This window comes from Diadema antillarum, unplaced genomic scaffold (genome assembly GCF_040938485.1).
Source record: "Diadema antillarum isolate AM-2024a unplaced genomic scaffold, OU_Dant_1.0 scf00000129, whole genome shotgun sequence".
Taxonomy (NCBI): Eukaryota; Metazoa; Echinodermata; class Echinoidea; order Diadematoida; family Diadematidae; genus Diadema; species Diadema antillarum.
In genome coordinates this window covers 1,282,866-1,305,462 of record NW_027271018.1, presented here as the reverse complement: position 1 = coordinate 1,305,462, position 22,597 = coordinate 1,282,866, and the positions used below count along the sequence as shown (strand labels likewise).

At 39.2% G+C, this 22,597-nt stretch overlaps 1 protein-coding gene across 1 annotated transcript; it reads left to right on the top strand.

The window, feature by feature from the left end:
* Window positions 1–279: 279 nt before the first annotated feature.
* On the top strand, window positions 280–22,283 carry LOC139720562 (carboxypeptidase D-like). Its single transcript, XM_071631914.1, has 7 exons — window positions 280–698; window positions 10,435–10,631; window positions 12,240–12,386; window positions 14,146–14,440; window positions 18,867–19,009; window positions 19,735–19,861; window positions 22,024–22,283. Exons 1-7 carry the CDS (start codon window positions 443–445, stop codon window positions 22,281–22,283), a joined length of 1,425 nt encoding a protein of 474 aa, XP_071488015.1. The 5' UTR covers window positions 280–442.
* The last annotated feature ends 314 nt before the right edge of the window (window positions 22,284–22,597 follow it).

The window sequence follows — 22,597 nt, the reverse complement described above, 5'->3', positions numbered from 1 at the left end:
CGCTGCTGAAACGACAGTAATAGATCGTAGAGAAACCATCTGCGATGTATTTCTAATTTCGTCGTCGCCGTCACTGACGTAAATCTGTACGTCAGCATAATCATCACCCTACCCCACCCCCAACGGTACCAGTCTTGCTCCTATCCTGTGAGTGCATGCAACCCGACGCATCTGCTGGTGCACTGCGTTGACTTTCCGTTCCCGATTCTCCGTGCACACAAAATACGAGCGATGCGATCACCACTTTACCCGTACCTGTACCTGTACCCACCCGCGTTTTGCGCTGCATCGTGTGTGTTTGGAGACAGATCTAGAACAAGAGGACGCGACCCATAATTGTACCGCCAGCTGTTACGCCGGGTCAACCTTTACAATTATTTGTCAGGACCAATTTTCTTCACCAATAATTCTTTCAAGGCGTCTGAAGTAGATCTGTTAGAACATGACATCAATGTTTTCTGTTCTAGTGGCGCTATCGGCGCTCTCTTTCCTCCTTGTAACAGCTTCGTCGATGGAAGATGTAGCCAGTCGACGAAAAGAGTGGGAGCCCTACGGTCAACAATATTTGGAAGATGTTTTGTCAGATACCCGCGCAGAGTGCCCGTCTATTACCACTTTATATTCAAATGGAACCAGCAGAGATGGCAGAAAACTTATGGTTATCATTATTTCAGACAATCCTGGCGTCCATGAAGTCGGTAAGATACTCGTATTGGAATCTGAAGTAGAATTATGTTATTTTTGTGTTGAGGTAGCGCCATCCACAGTGATCATGATGATGGCCCGTCGTGATCGTGGATGGATATGGACTAGATCTATAATACTTAATAGTAATTGGTATACACACTCATGTAAAATCATTTCCATCACGTATTAATACAACTCAAAGTTCTGTATTCGCCTCATACATGTTTGTGCTGTATGAGCAGTAATTGAGCACATGTCTCCAACTTCCTTAAATCGTATCAAACTTGTGATTAGCTGTTTGTTACGCCATCATCTTCTTTAGCGTGATGCCACGATGGACTGAATCTGGTAATAAAAAGTTGTAGCTGGATCCTATCTAACTGCGACAGCCGCCACACGCAGTGTGGCTGCTGCGCCGTGCTCCCATAAAAGATCTTCATGTTGAACAAACGGGTGCCTTTGCGGCGCTATATTTCCTTAATTTTTCAACAGAAACTACTAGGAATACTTACATGGGTCGATGAAACCTAAATGACTATCATCGGCGACTGTTTGATGCATTTCATTGCTTGTGATGCACAAAATGATGTCTTATAAGCAGCTCACCGATGTTCACAGAATTCACAATCACTTGCACAAGCGCACAGAATACTTGAACTATAACATAAGCGAAACTGCGGGGAAGCCGCCAGGACCGCGCCTGGCGGCGCGGTCTCCGGGGCTAGATCCTATCCTACCTAAAAAAGGGAATTGCTTATTGGGCTTTTAACTTTTTGTGAGATACCAAGAAACCGCTTATGAAATAGTACAGAGGCAGAGCATAGACAACAATATAGGGGGAATTTGATGAAAATCGGTATTGGAATGGCTGTGACATTCTAGACAAAGTGAAACAGAGTCATCGTAATTAGGGTGTGTCCCACCTTTTAAATAATCACTGTGTTTTGGAGATCTCGTCCCGGCCATTTCAAATCCAATTTTCATCAAATAAACCTTGAATTCCTCTTTGAATTACATGCTCTTTCATATTTCATAAGAAGTTTTGCATTATCTAGCCTAAAAATGTTAGAAAAGAAGTTTTATGCATCTGTGTTAAATTGGATAGAACATTATAAAAATTACTTGTTAGGTGTTTACAGACCTACACATATGTACAGATTTCTACCAGTAGGGCAAGTAATGGTGCAGTACATTAATTGAATGCATGCACATTTAATAGGTACAATACCTCATGGAAGCCAGAGGACTGATATCAACTCAAGAAAATATTATTTAGTTGATCCAATAAGTTAAGTTGTGTTGACTCTTTAAAAAATAAGGGATGACCAACTCATTGCCCAAATTTGCATGATGTGATGTGTGTCCTATCTTTTTTTCTGATATATTAAGGCTGAAGATCAAACAGTCTGTTAAAGGCAAGCAGATGGTCCCGTTGGTTTAGTCAAATACGTACACGGGCGCATGGCGCAAGTTTCCTATAGAGACCTACGCTTTGGCCCATTTCCCCGAGTCCGAAGAAGTCCGATCCACTGTAGTCAGTGGTCTGATCACAGTTCGGCTCATGATTCGGCTGAGGGGGATGACAGCTTAAGCCATCTTCTTTTGTGATGTTATGATAAGAAGCACATAAATTATGTATACATCCTGGCATTACTACGGACTGCGTGATGCGCATAGAAGACAACGAAGGCAACGCTACTAATAGCAACACCTATGCGCTTTAGATACTCTTGATGACAGCTCAACTTTGGCAATCTTTGTATCAATGCTAACGATGATCGGCAGTAACATCAACAGCGCCCTCTACACTACCGGGACTATGTGCCTTTAATTGCTAGCAGCATGTGTACAGTTTGTATGTTTTACTGTGATTAGTGAATCCCAGGTGCCAGACAAGTGCTGCGGTACTACATGTAATAATATGAATGATGATGTCAGAAATAATAATGGCAACGATCTTACTCAGTAGTAGGGCTGCTGATGATGATCTCATTGTCCTCACTATAACAATAACAATGACATGTACAAAAATGTATAGTAATGATGAAAATATTTATAATGATAGTGATCAGTGACAATGTACAATGTTATTGTTCATACAATATTATTCCACCACAACTTGATACTGTAAAGTCCATAAGATTGTTTAAATTACATGTATTATTACTGTCTCAAAAATCACACCCACACACACTACAGTGTACAACTACAAGATGACTGAACATTTGCTCCTGAGACAATTGGTTCAGTCTCATTTTCTCCAAGGACTTACAAAGTAGAGGGTTAGGGTTACATTAGGGTGTGATCTGTTAAGATTTAAGATTTGTAAATATAATCATTTTAATTCGATGTGAGGATAAGGATTAGGGTTATGTTTCAGGGTAGGGTTTATGTTTGGCTTAGCATGCAGATACTTCATGGGAGCAAATTTGTCGCAGGGGCAAATGACATGGAACCTACTGTACCTACAAAAACTTTGTAGAGTATTCTTGATATGACCAATGCAATAACACCAGTAGCGACCAGTAATGTGCCCAGTATGACACTTGATTGTCATGATGAAGGATTAGTAACAATCTATAGCAACAGGCTTCATATGAAGAGTGAGATGGCAAACAGGGTAAAAGTAAAATGCCATTTTCGAACATTTCAATGATGAGTTCATCATCAGATAGAGCAAAATAAAGCCTTTCACATGATACAATGTATCTGTCTTGTTAACATTACAAGAATTATTCTTGAAGTTACAATGTATGATTGAAAATATCCCATGTTTTCTTGTTCATCACAAGAAATAATTTTGAAATTACAGTTATTGAAAATATCCCACAATTTCTTCTGATCTTTTTTGTTTCCAATGTTTGTTTCTTTGTGTGTGTTTTTTTTCCAATTACATGAGAGTGGAATTAACTTGTTTTGCGGTCAAACTTTTCATATATTAGCCATTGTCAGTTGCATTTAATTGTTCAGCTAATTAAACTGAGGTCAAGCAAATTCAATCCATACATATATAGCTGTCCATCGGTGTATTCCACATGTAGCTGTATGAATTTTCTGTGTGTTCTGTGTGAACTACAGTACTTACAGTGTTAGCAAACAGAACATGCCAACATTCAGTCGCTTTTTTAAAAGCACACACTCACAGGGACTTGGTGATAATGCAAGTCAAGGGCCTTTGTTACCTAGGCCTGTATGTTCATTGTTTTCTGTCTGAAATCTGAGCTTGTGAAGCTCTCATGGTATTTCACAGTAAGCAGGAACAATTGAGGTCAACACCCACAGTGTAATAGCCGTGAAATACAAACAATACATTTATACGATATGTATAATGTACTATATATTGTATGTGTTCAAGTACAGTAGCAGGTACAATTGTACAGTACACATCGATCAATATCTTATGAGAATTGTCAAGGATATCAAGTACATGTAAGTACACAGTGTACATGTGTACAGTATACATGCAATATTGTAAGTACAAAATTATGTGTTAATTATAAATAATACGATGTGCTTTGACAGGTTATGAATTCAACCTTTGATCCCAAATGCAATAGTACTGCAATGTAAGTAATATACCGGTATCACAACTGCAACATGACTCCAAATGCCTTTGTGTAAAGATTTTTGATAATTTTTTTTTCTCTCTCTCTTGCTGAGGAAAAAGCACCATGAACTTTAATAAACAACAACAAAAACAAAACTGAATAGTAATGCTGTGTTTGAAATTGTTCAAAACTGGCTACAACAGTGTGGATTTAGCTTTTCAGTTATGTAAAAGTACAAATGTAAATGGCTGTAGCATCTTCTGATATGGCTTTCACTTAGGAAACAGAAAAGTGTTGTACAATTGTACATACAGTTGTAGTGCATTTGTAATGTCCTAGTCAAAATTAATACAAATGTTGCAAATTTTCACACCAGTATTTTTTTTTTTTTTACGCCCATCCTGGTAAGATGAAGTTGATGTTTTGATTCCACTGAATCATGATAAATATGTGTTTAAACATACAATACATTGTATGTGTACATGTAGCAAGCAAAAATTTTCACCAAACTTGGCAGGTGTCATCCCTAGGAGGATAGAATCTCAATTCCTTCAAAAAATGGACACCGTGCCCCACCTGGGAGCCCGAGAGGGCCCAAACCCCACAAATTAAGGAATCTTTAAAAGAGAAAAAAAATCAATCTTCTTGTCTAGAACTACTAGAAGTGATAGAGCTAAGGTACAATACTCTGATGAAATACATACTATTGATGACTGTTGTTGCAAGTTGGTACATGCCAGAATCAGGGGTGCTCCCCCCCCCCCCCTTGGGACACAGGTTAGGGGGAGGGATTGGATTGGTCCAATTGAGAACATTTGAGAACATGTACAATTGTACATGTAGATTGTACATGTTCTTTTTGAAAACCCCCTGGTGAATTTTCACCAAACTTGGTAGGTAGCATTCCTAGAGGGTTAGGACCTCAAATTGTTCAACTGGGCACCATGCTCACGTTGGGGTCCCTAGGGAGCCCAACACCACCCCCCCCCCCCAAAAAAAAAAAAGAAAAAAAGAGAGGAATATTTACAAATCTTCTTCTCAAGAACCAGAAGTGATAAAGCCAAGTTAATATCGAATTAGTACATTGATGACAGTATTTTCAAGTTTGTTCACTGCAGATTCAGGGGGTAGGGATCCAAATGTGGGCTTAACTTGTACATTTTTATCTTTTTCTTGAAAACACTAAAATGGATTTTCACCAAACTTGGCAAGTGTCATTCCTTGTGGGATAGGATTTCAGTGTGTTTGAATGGGCACCATACTCCTCTTGGGGCCCCAGGGGCCCAAACCACAAAATTAAAGAATTATATTCCATAATACTGTAGAATCAGAAGTGATAGAGCTTTTAAAGTTTTTGTTTTTGTTTTTGTTTTTTCAAAACTGCACAGTCCAACTTTTTAAATACTGTGTACTTGGCAAGTATTTTTACGAGTGTGATGGTATTTATGCATATGGACACCATGCCCCCAGCTCTCAAAGCTGCCCCCGCCCTGAGTTTCCAAAGTTCTCGGGTATTAAAGAGTCTGCAAGAATGTATGAAAGGTGAACTTGTAATACTCAGGTGAGCGCAAGACCCGTGGGTCCCTTGTTGGCCTACACTGTACTTTCTTTTGCGCAAAATGTGCGAAAATTTTCTCTTTTTCAGTACACTGGAGACTGTATGACCTTGTGGCAGATGGTTTTGCTGATAGAATTAATTTTGAAATGAGCTCAGTTTCACCCACTCCATGCTTGCACAGCTGTATTGATATAGTATAATGTTTAGTACATTCAGTAACCCATATTTTGATTATTTACCATACAACTGTGTACAATATGACATACAACTGTAAGTACATATATGTGTATATAGAGTATTGTGTAATGTACTGTGTATCCATGTAGAAATGTAGGCAGAGCAGACATCAACATCAAGTTTTCAGCATTGCACCAAGATAGTGGGTTGGGCCGTTAATAGAATTTTTTTTTTTTTTTCAAAATGTAACCACTCAGTCACGAAATTGTTGGGAAGTCCTGATTCATGAAATATAATGTACTAGCAGCACCCGTGGAAATCCACGGGTCTGAGGGGTTTTATTTTTTTTCTCATAATACGATTTTGCACATTTTTATTGAAGAAATAAAAAGAAAAGTCTTCTCATTCTTTCGTTAATTGTGCTGTCTTCTAAATGACCACCCTTCCCAGAAATTTTATAATACATTTTTGTAGTATATGCCAGGCGATCCGGTCCATTGGTAGGGATCATTCCCGCCACTACTTGCTTTTATTATAGAACTTGAGTTTCGAGGGGTTATTTGCACCCGTTGAAGTCCAACAGTTGTCTTGTTGCCCCTCACCCCTCCCCCCACCCTCACGCACACGCACACTTCCACCTCCGCAGGGCAAAAAACAAAAACATTCAGGGAAAAATTACCAAAAACGCAAATGAGATTCCCCGAAAGTTCTGCCCACAGGTTGTTCCCGTCGAAACGGGAAGATATTAACACTATGACTTTGATTACCCCCTGCTCTTGCATCCACGCGGGCACCCGCGGGAATCCACGGCTGGTCTCAAGTTTGTTTTGTTTTGTTTTGTGTTTTTTTATGTTTCTTTTCCCCACGTTATGAGAGAAAAATAAGATATTTTCGTCTTCATAATTTTGCTCCCTCCTTTTTGTTTTTAATCACCAAAACTTGGCTTGATATATCATATTAATATAGAACTACATCTGCTTCAGATTGTACATTATCATAATTAATATTAGGCCTACAATTATTGCTCCTATTATTGTTATTATTATATCATTATTATCATTATCCTTATCATCATTATCATTATTATTATTATTATTATTATTATTATCATCATCATTGTTATTATTTGGGGAGGGGGAGATCATAGTCATCAGGTTTAATAGGCACCCGTGGGAGTAGGTTCTCACGACCTCGTATTTTTTTTCTTTAATGTTTTTCCCATGTTATGGAAGAAAGAAGAATATGATACATCACTGCATTCGTCCTCATTTGCTCCCTCTTTTTTTTTGTCACCAAAACTTGGTTTGATAGACCATAGAACCACACATTCTATTTCCACTTGCAATTTTAAAAATAGGCGGTCGGCAAAGCGAGGTTTTCCTCTACGTCCGCTCATCTTATGAATATGTATGACTACAGCAGCTCTGCAGTAAACGAATGGACACAGCTGCGCGTGTAATCTGATATGTAAGGGTACGTCGGCAAATGTATTTAGCCGCGTCCTAAACAGTCTGCGTACAATGACACCGGACTTGAGAGCAAACGGCGAGCAAACTAAATGACGTACCTGAGCTGCATAACAGTATTCTGCAGTTGTGCAAAATACAATTACATAACCAACGTTCGTTGTTTTCATTTGGGGACGCCAATAATGGCGAACTGTACGTAAATGCCCTTGTAGTCCATATCACGCACACACAGATTCGTGTAACCATCGTCAATACATTCAGTACACGTAACAGGCGGAGGCAAAGGTACATCACAGAACTATACACACAGTGTAGAGTGTGTATAGAGTTCTGCGAGGTACATTGTGTGTGTGCGTGCGCGTCCGCCGGAAGATGTCAGAGATTTCGCTGCACCATCATCTTTAGTATCCCCCAGTGTCTCTGCAAGCTAAAAGATGGAAGATCGAGAAAGCAGGAGGCCAGCGCAGGTTCCGTGAATATTGAAACGCTCGGCTCTTTCGTCACGCACAAAAATGCATTATGCATGTAGCTAATTAATTTTTCTTTTTCGTCCTCGACGTCGACACGGAGGCGGAGAGGGGACGAAACCCGCGCCATTCGATGTAGGATACTCTCCTGCGGCCGACGGCACCGGTCGCAACTGCCCGGAGCCGACGGCTCGGGAGGAGATAGAGAAACCAGCAACGCCGAAATAAAACAGGAAATACATAAGGCCGCGACAACAACAACAACTTCGAGTATTATAGTATAGGATGCCTTGCTAAATGGCATACCGATATTACAGTATCATGTTTACAGTTTTCTTGTGATTCTCATCCCCATACTACCCTGTGAAACATGACACAAAACACACAAGAGTGCTTTGTTTGTGAAACACGATATAAAACTCGCGATTTTGTGGTGTCGTTTTGTACTACTGTTACTGAAATCGTGTACATGTGTGAGTGCAACTTTAGATGCTTTTAGAAAAGCTGGAGCCTGCAGTTTTTATTGTTCACAGCCGTGAGAAAAATGCTGACCAGATTTTAAACATTCCTTTGCAATCAGCTGTGATTGACAACTAGATAAACATGTACGTTTATAATAATTTACTAATTAAGCTTTAGGCCCCTACATCTTGTACGTAGTTCAAGTCTCCTAGCGGCAGGGATTGTGCTCTCAGGCAAGACACAACATAGTATATTTGATATGACTGTGCATCACAAACCAACAAAAAGTCGCACCACTTGATTTGAATACATATGGACTAAAAAAAAATTAAATGGGTCAACCCAGTCAATCTTAAGTTTTTCATGTATTTTGAAAGAACTGATCTTCCACATTATTTCAAGTGTAGGATCATAAACAAATGGGAAAGTGCATTTTTAGCAGTTTTTCTATAACACTGCTTATGTACAGTGTAGTAGAATGATGTGATTAGGTATGTCTTACAGGCCCCTTTTCATTTCATAAAAACCCTTTACACACTCTTTACTCTCAAGTCTTAACCCTTTGAAGACGAGTCTCGGGTACATGGGGTCTATTGAAATGCGTGTTGTAGCAAAATTAGCCCGTCCTCAACAGTTCAATAACTTTTGAACGGATGATGCTGCTGCTTTCATAGTTGATACATGTATTAATCATGGACAGAGCGTGCTCAATTTCAGCATAGTCCGATAATCTCTTCATTGTTGTTGCTATGGAAGTTTACATCCTGTTTTATGTCCTACTCATTACACGGCCAGCATGGCTTGGTAAATATTAAGCACTTGAATAGACCCTTCACTTTATAGCCTCTTTTCTCAGTTCACATTTTTTCCAGAGTGTATGCTTTCTCCCAAATGTTTAGATAGGTTAGGAGATTCCATCTGAATTGAGTTAAAACTCATAATGTACATCATTTTAAAGCTTGAAGTCTGCTTTTTGTTGAGCCCAACAGAGGTGCGGGGAGACTAAGGGATCGCCTGCGGCATCTGTCCGTCCGTCATCCATCCTTAACGCCACAAAAACTTGAATAACTCTCTTCTGAGGACTTCATTCTCAATCAAACTGGGAGGGGAGAGTGATTACCGGTATACAATATTACGCGTTTTTGCAAACATGAAGATCACCTGAAGGTCAAAGGTCACAGGCAGGAGTCAATGAACTTTAGGGCCCAATGTTAAGTTTTTACGGCACGTTTCGATTATGGCTCATAACTTTTGATGTATATGTCCCTTTGTGACCAAACTTGGATGGTAGATGTCCATTGGGGATTTGAAGGTCACCACAAGGTCAAAGGTCACAGAAAGGGGTCAACAAACTTTTAGGGCCCGATGTTAAAGTTTGTACAGCGCGTTTGATTATGGCTCAGAACTTTTGATCCATAATGTCTGTTTGTGACTAAACTTGGATGGTAGATGTTCGTTGGGGAGTTGAAGGTCACCACAAGGTCAAAGGTCACAGACAGGGGTCAATAACTTTTAGGGCCCGATGTTAAGTTTTTGCGGGCGCATTTCGATTATGGCTCATAACTTTTGATCCCTATGTCTGTTTGTGACCAAACTTGGCTGGTAAATGTCCCTTTGGGAGTTGAAGGTCACCACAAGGTCAAAGGTTGTAGGCGGGTCAATGAACTTCCGGGAGTTACAAAAACAAATTTGATTTCTTCTGTGTGAATAGGGGAGACACATATTGGCACTTGCCTTGTTTTTATAAGTATCTGCCCTTGAACTTTTTGTTGATTTTGTGATGCAGGATCATATAAAATTGTTTAGTCCTCATTGCCCAGTTCTTACCAGTACCACATGAATCAGTTCAGTTCAAAGGATGATAAATTGTAGAAGATGTTAATGATGTTGAAAAAAGAAAACCTGCAGAGGTGGATTATAAAAAATATTTGTTGGATGAAGCTTTAACTATGATGTTAACTCATCGTTCTTATTTGAGAGAGCCCATTAACAATGTACAAATGTACAATGTATGTCTGTGACTGTGAATGTGTCTAACATGCTGTCTCATTCTGGTTTGTGTGCAGGGGAGCCAGAGTTCAAGTATGTCGGCAACATGCACGGCAATGAGGTCGTTGGCCGCGAGATGCTGCTGCGCCTCGTCCGGTACCTCTGCCAGGAGTACAACGCAGGGAACCCCGACATCAAATGGCTGGTGGACAACACTCGCATCCACATCATGCCCTCAATGAACCCAGATGGCTACGAGGCTGCCCTGCAAGAGGTGAGCTCAACCCAGCCACGTTTGCTATTAACCCAAGGACGGACTGATTTTGCTACAACACACATTTCCCATATATCTACACCTGCCTGAGTATACACGGAACTCGTCCTCAGCGGGTTAATAGTTTGCTAGTTGTCATTTCCTTGCACTCATCCTGGATGGAATGAACAAAAACAAAAACCTGAATAAAAATGATCGGCATAATTGCAAGATGAGTCCAGGGCAGTTGTGTACATTAGCAGTGGCTCATTTGCCCGGGACCATTAAAAATTGATATCGGGCCACCAAATTTCTGAAAAAGGTTTCCTTTTTGGGGCCAAATCGGGCAGCTAAAAATTGAAATGAAAAATCATATGTTCCTTTTATTTCGGGCCACTACATTTCTTTCCCAGGCTACCAAAATTTCAGATTCAAAGATTTTAATATCTCAAACGAGCCACCAGAGAAAAATGCCAGTGTGGAGCTCTGTGAGTCTCTCTTTAAAAAAAAGAAGAAATTCTTCAATCCCCCTAGACAAAGTTTTAGCAGGATATTGTAAAGTGGAACTTTTTCGTGGTGTGGAAATTTCATGCATTTCGGGCAACCATAAGCTAGCATTAAAAAAAAAGCCCGTGATTATTTTTGCATGCCATAGTGTTCCTGATTGTGCGGAATGAAAAACACGCTCTGTGGCCCAGCGCAAAAAATTGCCCATGCAAAAATTATCCACTTTAACAGTACTGTGGATGCAGAGGACACTACGCTGCCGCTGTGGCATCACATTGCGTATTTGTACTTCGTGATGACCTTATTTCCTTGTGGATTTCTTTCAAATTTGGTCATAGGAGGGAAAATCTAAGTGAATATTTTGTTTTTGATGATAGTATAGAGTTCTAGCATTCTGACGTGTGACCCCAGCAGAATAATACAGCCCCAGATGTTCCATGTCTCAAATGAAGTTTTAAACACTTGAAAGTTATTGTTGTTCAGGGCAATATATTTGCAATGCATGGCGATGAACAATTCTAGCCATCTATTGAGCTGGCAGTTGAGAACTGTGATACCCTCTAGGGACACCCCCCCCCCCCCCTCCCCCCCAGTATGATATACAATGTATTTGTTATTTTATGGAGCAATTCATATATATTTCAGTTTGAACTTTAAATTCGAATTAAAAAAATTCTTGCATCAAGTTGTTTTTATTGCAACTGATTGACAAATTGTCCTGCATCAACGTAATAAGCACTGAATTAATCAGTAATCAATTACTGATTTTAACAAAAATTATAGACACACATACTCAAGATCAAGAAGCTGTACATGTATTCAAATCCTGCCCCAATATGTATGCCCATGATTTTTTATCATGGCCACTACCAAACATTGATTAATTTTGGTGCTTATTACATCCAGATAACAGTTAGGGCAATTTGTCAATCAGTTGCAGTGAACATTTATGTGTACTTTGTGGGTGCATTTTGTTTGTATTCATTTGATGTCAAACTGTCACAATTTGGCATTTGGCTGCAAGGACGTTATTATCAGTGAACCATTTCAAGCTATCGATCAATAAAATGGTCAACATTCAATGCTAATTTCACTTCATTGTTTATGCTGATGTCAATCCAGATGATAAGGGCTGGTGAAAATTCCTGGACCATTGGGCGTGCCAATGCTAATGGAGTGGACCTGAATCGCAATTTCCCTGACCTGGACAGGATACTTTTTGAGCACACAGTGCAAAACAACCACATCACTTCCAGTATCCGTGGAAGGGTATGTCATTATTTACCTACTGTCTGACATGTAGGGTTTGATTTCTAGATAATTGGAGTCAGTATTTTCAGGTGTGATGATCAAGATACATAATGAATGTGTTTCTGAGGATGTATTGTACATCCCACTCTTGCTTGCAGAATTTGAAGGGAAAAAAAATCAGTCAGTGAGCCATGCTACTACATAGAGCTGCTTAGTCAATATGTTTGTTTTCACCATGTTGAATCACAAAATCAGTGTGGTAAAATCATCTCGGTGAACACTTTAAGACATGATATTTTCACATCATGAAATTTTCGTGAAGTGCCTCTGGCATTCAATGCATATAGTAATTTTTCTGTAAGCTTTTTGCTTAGTCAAGTATGTAGTTTTGTTCATTTGATTTTTTGTTTGTTTGTTTGTTTGTTTTTTTTTGGTTACAATTCCCTAACCACCTCACAAGGCTTGTATTAGCTTGCATGAAATCTATCAAAGATAACAAAATGGACTCAAAGGGGGCCTGAGCTTTTGATCCTAGCAGAATCTTGGTCAGGGGCAAAATGTCAAACAGGCAGGGACAGCAAACACATAATAAGGACTACACACAACAAGAACAGTCAGGGGAGGGCTAGGGACACAGAACAAGGAAAACAAAAGGGGGGATGGAGATCATGGGCAAGGAGCCCAACAGGTAAAGGGAGGGGGATTAAAGGAGGGTGGACAGACAAAAGACAGAGGAGGGTCAGTGATGATCTGGATGACCATGAGGTGGGGGGGGGGGGGAGAGGCAACCATTGTAGGATAAGGATGACTAGGGAGGCAACATCAAACAAGATGAGGAACAACAGAGGGATAAAGAAAGGGAAAAAGAGTAAAAAAGCAACAGCAAAATGGGGGGGGGGGTAATAAAAAATATCCTTTACATCAAATTATTCTAGAGCTGTTGAAGATTTTAAATGTAAGTGATGATATTTTAGGGGCAGAGCTATATTTCTTGTTGCTTCATTGCCCCAGGAGGGATTTTATGACATTTCAATTATGTAATGGAAGTTGTGAAGCTACAACATCATCACCTTATCCGATATTCATTTGCAGTTTTGACCAGAATCAATGGATAAGGAAAACATGTGAATCTTCTCCAGTTCGTAACTCACTTATTCTTTGTGAATCATCTCCATTCTATAGCTCACTTATTCTTTGTTCAATGTCAGTCAAACTCTCACTGATCTTTGTGTTCAACTGAGCTCTTTGTGATATAAAAGTAAATTATAGGACAGGCGACTTGAGTTTCATTTTAAAGGGGAATGAAATCCAAATGCACTTAGTGTGTACACATAGATTGAGTGAATGCAGCCATACTATAGAAGAACACATCAGTGAAAGTTTGAGGAAAACTGGACAATCCGTTGGAAAGTTATGAATTTTTAAAGTTATGGTGCAGCCATCACTGGATGAGCAAACTACATCATTTTGTGATGCCATGTATGGAAAACAATATCTTTATTGTCTTTGTATTGTTGGCCAAACATGATGTCACAAAGTGTTGTAGCCTGTTCTTCCAGCCATTGCTCCACCAAAACTGGAACAATTCATAAGTTTTAAACAGATTATCTAATTTTCCTCGAACTTTGCTGATGTTTTCTATTGTATTGATATTGCTGGAATCCCTCAATTCTCATAGCGTACACGTATTTGGATTTCGTCCTTTATTCACCCTTGTCATGCCCTTAGTTTATTTGCTTTCTATTTGATTCTATTCTCTATTTACAACGAATACAAGTTGGAGCCAGAGACACAAGTAATCATGGAGTGGCTCGACAGCTTCCCCTTCTGCCTCTCGGCCAACCTCCACGGGGGTGACTTCGTGGCCAACTATCCCTTGGATTCCAGCGTGGACGACAGGGCCCACTACCAAGCTTGCGCCGACGACGCCACTTTCCGGCAGCTGGCCAAGGCCTACTCCATGGTGCACCCGATCATGTCTGACCCGGACCGCAAGTCCTGCGACAAGGGTGGCAACGATATCTTTACTGACGGCATCACCAATGGAGCTGACTGGTACCCACTGAAAGGAGGTCAGCGACAGTTCTTATTGACTTTCAGAACTCAAGAATATCGTAGTGTTCCCTGCCTTGAATCTTAAAGGACAAGTCCACCTTCATATACATGTGGATTGAGTGAATACAGCAATATTAGTAGAACATATCAGTGAAAGTTTGGGGGAAATCGGACAATTCATTCAAAAGTTATACATTTGGGTAATTCCATGAAGTTGGGGCAGTGTCCATGTAGCATCGTGATATTTGAAAAATACATTTCAGCATAACTCAATATTAATTATGCTATACATTTATTGTTTGTAGGCTTTACATTTGCATTGAGGCCACACATTTTCCTGGAAATTTTGTGCCATTCAGACTCAATTTTGATGAAGTTATTAAACAATATGTAACGGTGTCCTGTAGCATCGTGACGTGTCCATGTAGCATCGTGAAATTTTAACGTTTGGTCCTAAGAGACAAATTATGGCAATTAGCTTGACCAAAATTTGATGCAATATGCATATTTACTAGATTAGTCAGATAGCTAAATATCTCAAATTTCCTGTACACAGTTTTAATTTTAAAAGAAAATTACAAAATGTATCACGATGCTACAAGGTGTCCTTTTTTGTTACATTTGGTGGACACCGTGTAGCATAGTGTGTAATTTTCTTGTAAAAGTAAACTGTGAAAAATAGAGTTAAGATATTTAGCTATCTGACTAATCTAGTAATTATGCATATTATATCAAATTTTGGTCAAGCTAATTGCATTAATTTGTCTTTTAGGACCAGATTTTAACTATCATGATGCTACATGGACACGTCACGATGCTACAGGACACCGTTACATTTTTTAAAAATAACTTCATCAAAATTGAGTCTGAATGGCACAAAATTTCCAGGAAAATGTATGGTCTCAATACAAATGTAAAGCCTATAAAGAATATATGTATAGCATAATTAGTATTGAGTTATGCTAAAATGTAACACTTTGTGCCCCAACTTCATGGAATTACCCATTTTTAAAGTATCTGCGTAGTCACTGCTGGATGAGAAGACTACTACAGTGTATGATGTCATATGCGTACAACCATATAAAGAAAATAAAAAGAGAATTTCACAAAACTTTATTTTTTGAACAAAGTGCACATTTCTTCGACTGGTTACTGACATATGTTAAGCGTGATACTATTCCCCCTGCCTTCTGAAAGAGAGAAGTCAAGTGGTCTTTTGTTATGCGAGAAAAGTGAAAATATGTTGAATTTTCTTTATTCTTTCTTTATATCGTTGTACTCATGTGACATCACAAGCTATAGTAGTCTTCTCATCCAGCCTTGAGTGAGCAGAAACTTCAAAAATTCATAACTTTTGAACGGATTGTCCGATTTTCCTCAAACTCTCAATGATGTGCTCTGCTAATATTTCTGCATTCACTCAACCCACATGTCTATGAAGGTGAACTTGTCCTTTAAGACTGCTAGATGCGTTCTTACAAGCAGGAATGCCAGAATGTATCAACTGTTTGCCTCAGCTACCAGAGACAAGATGTTTATTTGTCATCTGCCCAAGCCCCAGCCTATAATTATTTCTTTCTCGTGCGAGTGTAGGAATTGTTTGAGATGTTTTACTGATGGAGACATCGATATATTTGGATGAACATGTCGCTCTTTGGGTTGTTTTTTGCAGAGCTCCCAAGCCCACATTCTGTTTGCCTGCCAAGAATTAAGGAGTGTAGGATAAATCCAATCAAAGTTTGCATGGATGAATTTGATTACACTTTGGGCTGTGTAGTCATGATCAGAGCTCAAAAGGATTGTAAGAGGAAATACAATCAAAGTTTGCACTGTAAAGAGGAAATCTGCATGTTCTTTTTAGGGAAAGCTGTGTGTAGAGTCTGCTATTTTTTTATGCCTCCGCAACGAAGTGGCCAGAGGCATTATGTTTTCGGGTCGTCCGTCCGTCCGTCCGTCTGTCCGTACGTCCGTACGTCCGTACGTCCGTACGTCCGTCCGTCCCGTTTTGTTTTTGTCGATATCTCAAGAACCGTGTGGTGGTTTTACATCAAACTTGGTATGAGGGTATATCCTTGGGGGATGATACTTTGTGTGGATTTTAAGGTCACAGGGTCAAAGGTCAAAGGTCACTGGTTATTTTGTGAAAAAAAATTGAAATTTCATGTTTTTCTCCATATCTCGCAAATGGTTCAAGGTATCTTCATGGAACTTAGTATATATGCTTGTACCGATGGGCAGTGATTATCTAGGGAAGTTGGGGTCATGGGTCAAAGGTCAGGGGGTCAAAGGTCAAGGTCAACTCCTCAAAATATCACTACTTTCCTTAAAATGCAATATGCCTGAAGGTTTTTTTTTTTCAAACTTGATGTATGGCATGTATTACCCAATATATATTTTTGGGGAAGTTTCTTGCCAAAAGGTCAAAGGTCAAAAGGTAAAAGGTCAAGTGAAAGTGCTAAATTGCACTTTTTCCTCCATATCTCGAAAGTAACTCAAGGTATCGTCATGAAACTTACATATTTATGCATGTTCAACCTAACAGTGATTCTCTTTGGAACTGTGAGGTCAAAGGTCAAAGGCCAGGTTTAGATAATGCTATTTTCCCATTTGATACTGAAATTGTGCTTTTTCTCAATACCTTGAAAATTACTCAATGCATAGACTTATAAAAGGGTCAAAAGTCAAGTAAAAATCATCAGTTCCCCAAATACCTGCACTCTGACATTTTAATCATTCATCCAATTGAACCTAGTTCTAGAAAAAGTGAACATTCAGCACATTTGTGTCAAACCTGTCATTTTAATATTTTGCCAATTGTGTGAAACTGTCATCACACATTGTCAAGACATTGTACTATAGACCTATTAGGAGAACCATGCATTATGGCGGAGGCATATCAGTCGCCGTAGCGATATATCTAGTTTTTCATATCCTATTGTCTGATGAAATGCACTGTCAGTCAAATATAGTATTGAATAAGTCAGTCCATCTTTTTTAGTGCAAACTGAAAGGGCTATCTGCTGATATTTGAGGAGTAACTTAAAAGAATTAAATCAAGGCAACATGTTGGTCAAATCTTTTTCAAAACTTAAAGGGGATGGCTAGTAACTAATCAGTGGGAATGCCGGGGGATGATTGTTCCAATCCTTGTGGGATTCATTGAAGAGTACATTATACATCTATTGTTGTATGAAAACTATTTGCTTCAGAATGGTCTCATATTAAAGTAATGAGCAGTTAATAGTGAACGATCGCCCGTCACTGTACAGGCATGCTAACCTGGAGACATTAAACTGCACATTACTTGAATATGAGACCATTCTGAAGCAAATAATTTTCAGACAACAATAGATATATAATGTACTCTTAAATGAATCCCACAAGGATTGGAACAATCATCCCCCAGCATTCCAACTGATTCCCACTGATCAGTTACTAACTATTCCCTTTAACATCTAAATCGGGAAAATGCAAATGTGTAAAATTGCGTTAAAATCATCATGTAAACTAAACAAATCTAAGTTATGTGCTGATGATGGGAGAAAAAATAGAGGCGTGAAAAATGTTTTATTTCAGCAATTCTCATAGCTGTAACCAAGTGAATGGAAACAGCCTCTAAAACAATTATTCTTGCCCAAGGTATCTATCACAAGCTTTGTCACACGTAAGCAGAATTTCTGCTGCTTCCAGCACAGACAATAGGAAGGAAGTTGAACCTTTAATGGTTTTGTGAGTCAGTGTTCGTACCAACAGCGGACCGCAATGGGCTGAATCTTATCATGCACCACTCTAGGAAATTAATGAGGCTCACTCACATTTTATTGGACTTCAAAAGAGCCAATCTTATGTTACAATATGTGTTTGATCAGCAGAATGTTATGACTGTGTGTAGTCCCATGAGCAAAAACCTGTAGGTTACCTAGGCTAAATCCTGACATTAAGGTCACTATTTGTCTTTGAAAAAATAATAGTAATAATTCACAATGCCGCTGTCACCCATGTCCTTTAAAAAAAAAAATAATAATACAAAATTGTGTTTATGCACTGTTCCTGTCTGACCTTTATTATCTGTTAAAGCTACAGTTTGTAGAAGGCTCCTTCTTATTGTCAGTAGCCAGTGCATGTTCCTACCAAAGTCCTCATTCAACAGCACCTTCTACATATTATGCGCACATGCACACACAGAACTTTACACATGGCATGTGGCTTGTATTGGTATTTAGTTGCATTGGGATTTTTCAGTGTGAAACTCAAGCACATGCCAATGTGCAATACACACAGATGCGAGTGAGCCAAATTTTAGGCTATATTATGAATGATTGGAAATAAGTGAGAATTGAGACTGTCACAAACTTTATGTAAAGATACTGTTAGAGTAGTAATGCTCTGTAGACCAAATTTCCCTGTGTGCCATTTCTCATTTCTTTTCCATTCCACCACCAGGTATGCAAGACTACAACTACCTCCACACCAACTGCTTTGAGATCACCCTGGAGTTGGGATGCATCAAGTTCCCCAGCCATCCTGAATTGTTTGAAGACTACTGGCAGGATAACAAACAGTCTCTCTTAGATTACATGCAGCAGGTAATTACACTCTCTATGGATAATATTTGTGGTCCCTTGTTTTATTCATTCATTCTTTCATTTGTTTGCTTGATTTTTCTTTGATTGCTTGATTTTTCTTTGATTGATTGATTAATTCATTCATTAATTCATCCATCCTTTCCATTCATTCATCCATCCATCCATCTATTCATTCATTCATTCATTCATTCATTCATTCATTCATTCATGTGTTTATGTATTCATTCATTCATTCATATATTCATTCGTAATCAACATGTAACATCAAACGTAAGCAGCTCAACAGGAAATAAGTAGCAAAATATTGCGCACTACACACTCGTGATGTGCGCTCTGGGCAAGTACAGTTTCCGCAATATTCTCGCCTTCAGAACTTGTAACATGGTGAAATTTCATGTTGTGGATCACTTGAATATATATCCAGTATTAGAGCAAAAATTGACTGTTTCTACCCGGGTCATGGGTATGGAAACTTTTTTTTCTTCTTCTTCTTCTTTTTTTAAAAACTTTAATGGAAGCGAGAATATTCCATTCTCCGACGTCATAAAAATTTGCTGTTCAGCTCTGCTCTATGTTGAAACATACATATCCATTTGATGATTATGTATGATTGTCCACAGTTAAAAAGTTTGACTTGTGCAAGTCACGTGCTAAATGTAGATAATTTTTGTCAATGTTTGTGTTTGAAATAATGGAAAGCATATTAATTCATTTGTGATGACAAGGTACATGCTGGCATCAAGGGAGTTGTGCTTGACGAGAACAATGTTGGGATTCCCAACGCCAGGATCAGGGTCTACAATATTACCTCCAAGTTGCAGAATGACTACATCGACCATGACATCACCTCAGGTTGGTACCTGTCCACAGATACTAGACTGGAGTTAAAAATGTACCAATGTACCTTGGAAATCAAATTTGTGTACAGCTAGAATTACACAGAAAAACAGCCATAATTCACCTGTGATAGCCCATGAATGTATGCATATTTTGATAAATCAGATCCTATCTCTATAACAATTTGGCACTTGTGCTCCACACGTTTAAGTTCTGCTCCGTAAGCTCCAGTACTCAAGTGTGCACATTCTAGCTATACACATACAATTTTTTGCAAATGATATTGAGATCCCATGTTGGTCGGTTAGCTGATCATGCACATGCATTGCATTGCATATCACTATCGTTCAAGCAGAGTGGACCACAAGAGGTTTGAGGATGTTGCTGCAACATGCTCAAATTCTTGTGCGACATCCTTGGAATTGGCAACATGCTCAAATATGTTATCAAATATGTGAAAAACATGTGTAAAACTTGTAAAAACATCAAACTCATATGTCGGTTGTATATTGTTTATGTGTCACTTCAAGGTACTCATCTCTTTATCAAATTGTTTTTTGGGTTCAATTGTGACAAAGCCAAGTATTTTTTGACAGTAAAAGTAGTGGTGGTAGAAGAAACTGCCTGCCGTTTACTGCTCGCGGTAAGGTGCCTGCCTACAGGTGACTGGTGTATGCTCCAGTAGAGCATGTAGCGCACTGTGAGAATTCAGAAAAAAATGCAAAACAAAAACAAAACAAAACAAAATGCACATTCAGGAGAAAGTAGTGACTGCGTGTGAACACCATCTTTACAAAAGAGAAAAGAAAAAAAAGAACAAAAATCCCACGATGGCAAGGTGCCAGACTTGGGGATGGGGGAGGGCCTATAAAAAATATAGATAGCGGGATCATTCAATTGAAAGCATTGGGTGATCAACTGGTCTATTTGAAGTCACGTTTGTTTTTGTATACTCTTTAAAATTTACAGTTAAACCTCAATATAGAGATTGGAGTGACGAAAAATTCCAATATTTTGCAGAGGGCATGAAAGTATTTTCTACAAATAAAGCAAACATAATACTCGGGGTATTGGTACACTTTAATTTCTTTTCACTGTAATTGCTAACAGACTGTAGAGAGCCACAGCTAGTGAGATGCCCGTAAACAATTTTGTGCACAGCATGTTTTGATAGCATCAAATGAATGGATACAGTGCTCGTTTCACTTTGGATTTCATCCCATGTGTAGACTGATTTAGCACTTATGCCTTTACCAGACTGGAGTGTGCCCTTTGCTATTTGCAGTGACTACTGTTCTGATTGCATGTGACAAAAAGTCGTACTTGACATTGATCTATAAAATGCAGATGACATCAAATTTGGAATTCTCAGGCCATTGATTCAGGGGCTTGTCATATTAAATGCAAAGGGGGAAAAAATGTGGTTGTTTGGGTTGCATAATAGCACAAAAGTAGATTGCTTTTTATGTTGGTGTCTATTTTAAGGCCAAGTTTTGAAGTTTCATTCTAGCAGATGCAGTGTTGCCAAGTAGATATTTGTCATTTACTTGTTGTAAAGGGCTGTACACAATCATGTTTAAGATATGTCATCCTGTCAATGATTCCAAATGCAGTGCCACACATTCCTATATCTCTTATTTGTTTCAAATCTACATGCAATATGATCAATGTAGGTTTGTGCAGGTGATTTATCTCAGGTGACTTTGGGTATTACACCCCCTGCCAAACAAAGATTTAAAGGAGCTTATACAGGAATCACTTTGGTTCCAGTCAGTCAGTAAGTTGGTCAGTCTGTATTCCTTGCGAAGTGACTTAAAACAGTATTTGTCACATGTGTTGGTTTCAAGATGTAGATGTGTGAGACATGATATTTGTCAGTGCCATACCAGGTGTTGCCATGGTAACCACATTTTAACCCGTTGAGGATGAGTCCCGAGTATACTCGGGCAAGCGTCTGTGGAATATGCGTGTTGAAGCAAAATCAAACTGTCCTCAACGGGTGAAAGAACATTGTGTTTTTTCTCGTTATGAGAGTGGAACATTGTGGTGGATTTTCAACATTCAGTAATGTTTGACTTGCTCGTGCTTGCCTCAAGTATGTGATGAGTCATGAATCCATCGCATTCTGCAATGTATATATGAAATATAAAACACTTGTCTGTCCTGTCTGATTCCAGCTCTTGACGGCGACTACTGGCGCCTCCTCACACCTGGCACGTACCGCGTGGAGGCTTCCGCCTGCTACTTCCGCACCAAGTCCAAGGAATGCGTTGTTGTCCCCGTTCAGCCCCAGGAGGCGGCCAGCGACTGCAGCTTTCAGCTCGAAGAAGATAACAGCCAGTTCGTCCTCGGCTGTGAGCCAACTAAAGGCAAGTTGGACGAGTTGGAAGCGCTGTTCAAGGCACTGCAGAGCAACATGGCCAACCCCGTCTACTAACTGGAGATTTCTGCACACCATCCGTCTGTAAACTGTTCTACCGAGCCTACCAAGTTTGGAGGCTTATCGCTGTCCCTGTCCCTTAATATGAGACTCACACAAATTACCAACCTTTGTTTAGGATTAAGCAACCAGGGACACATCAAAAACAGAAACAAAAAAGACATGAATTCTTGTCCATCCTGCTGACCGGTCTGAATCCAGACTACTCATTCAGGGACCACGCAACGTGGTGCTAGCTTTTTTTGTATAATATTGATGCAAAATGAAATAATAGAAACCAGGTTCTGAATACTGTTATGCAAGATTTGAAA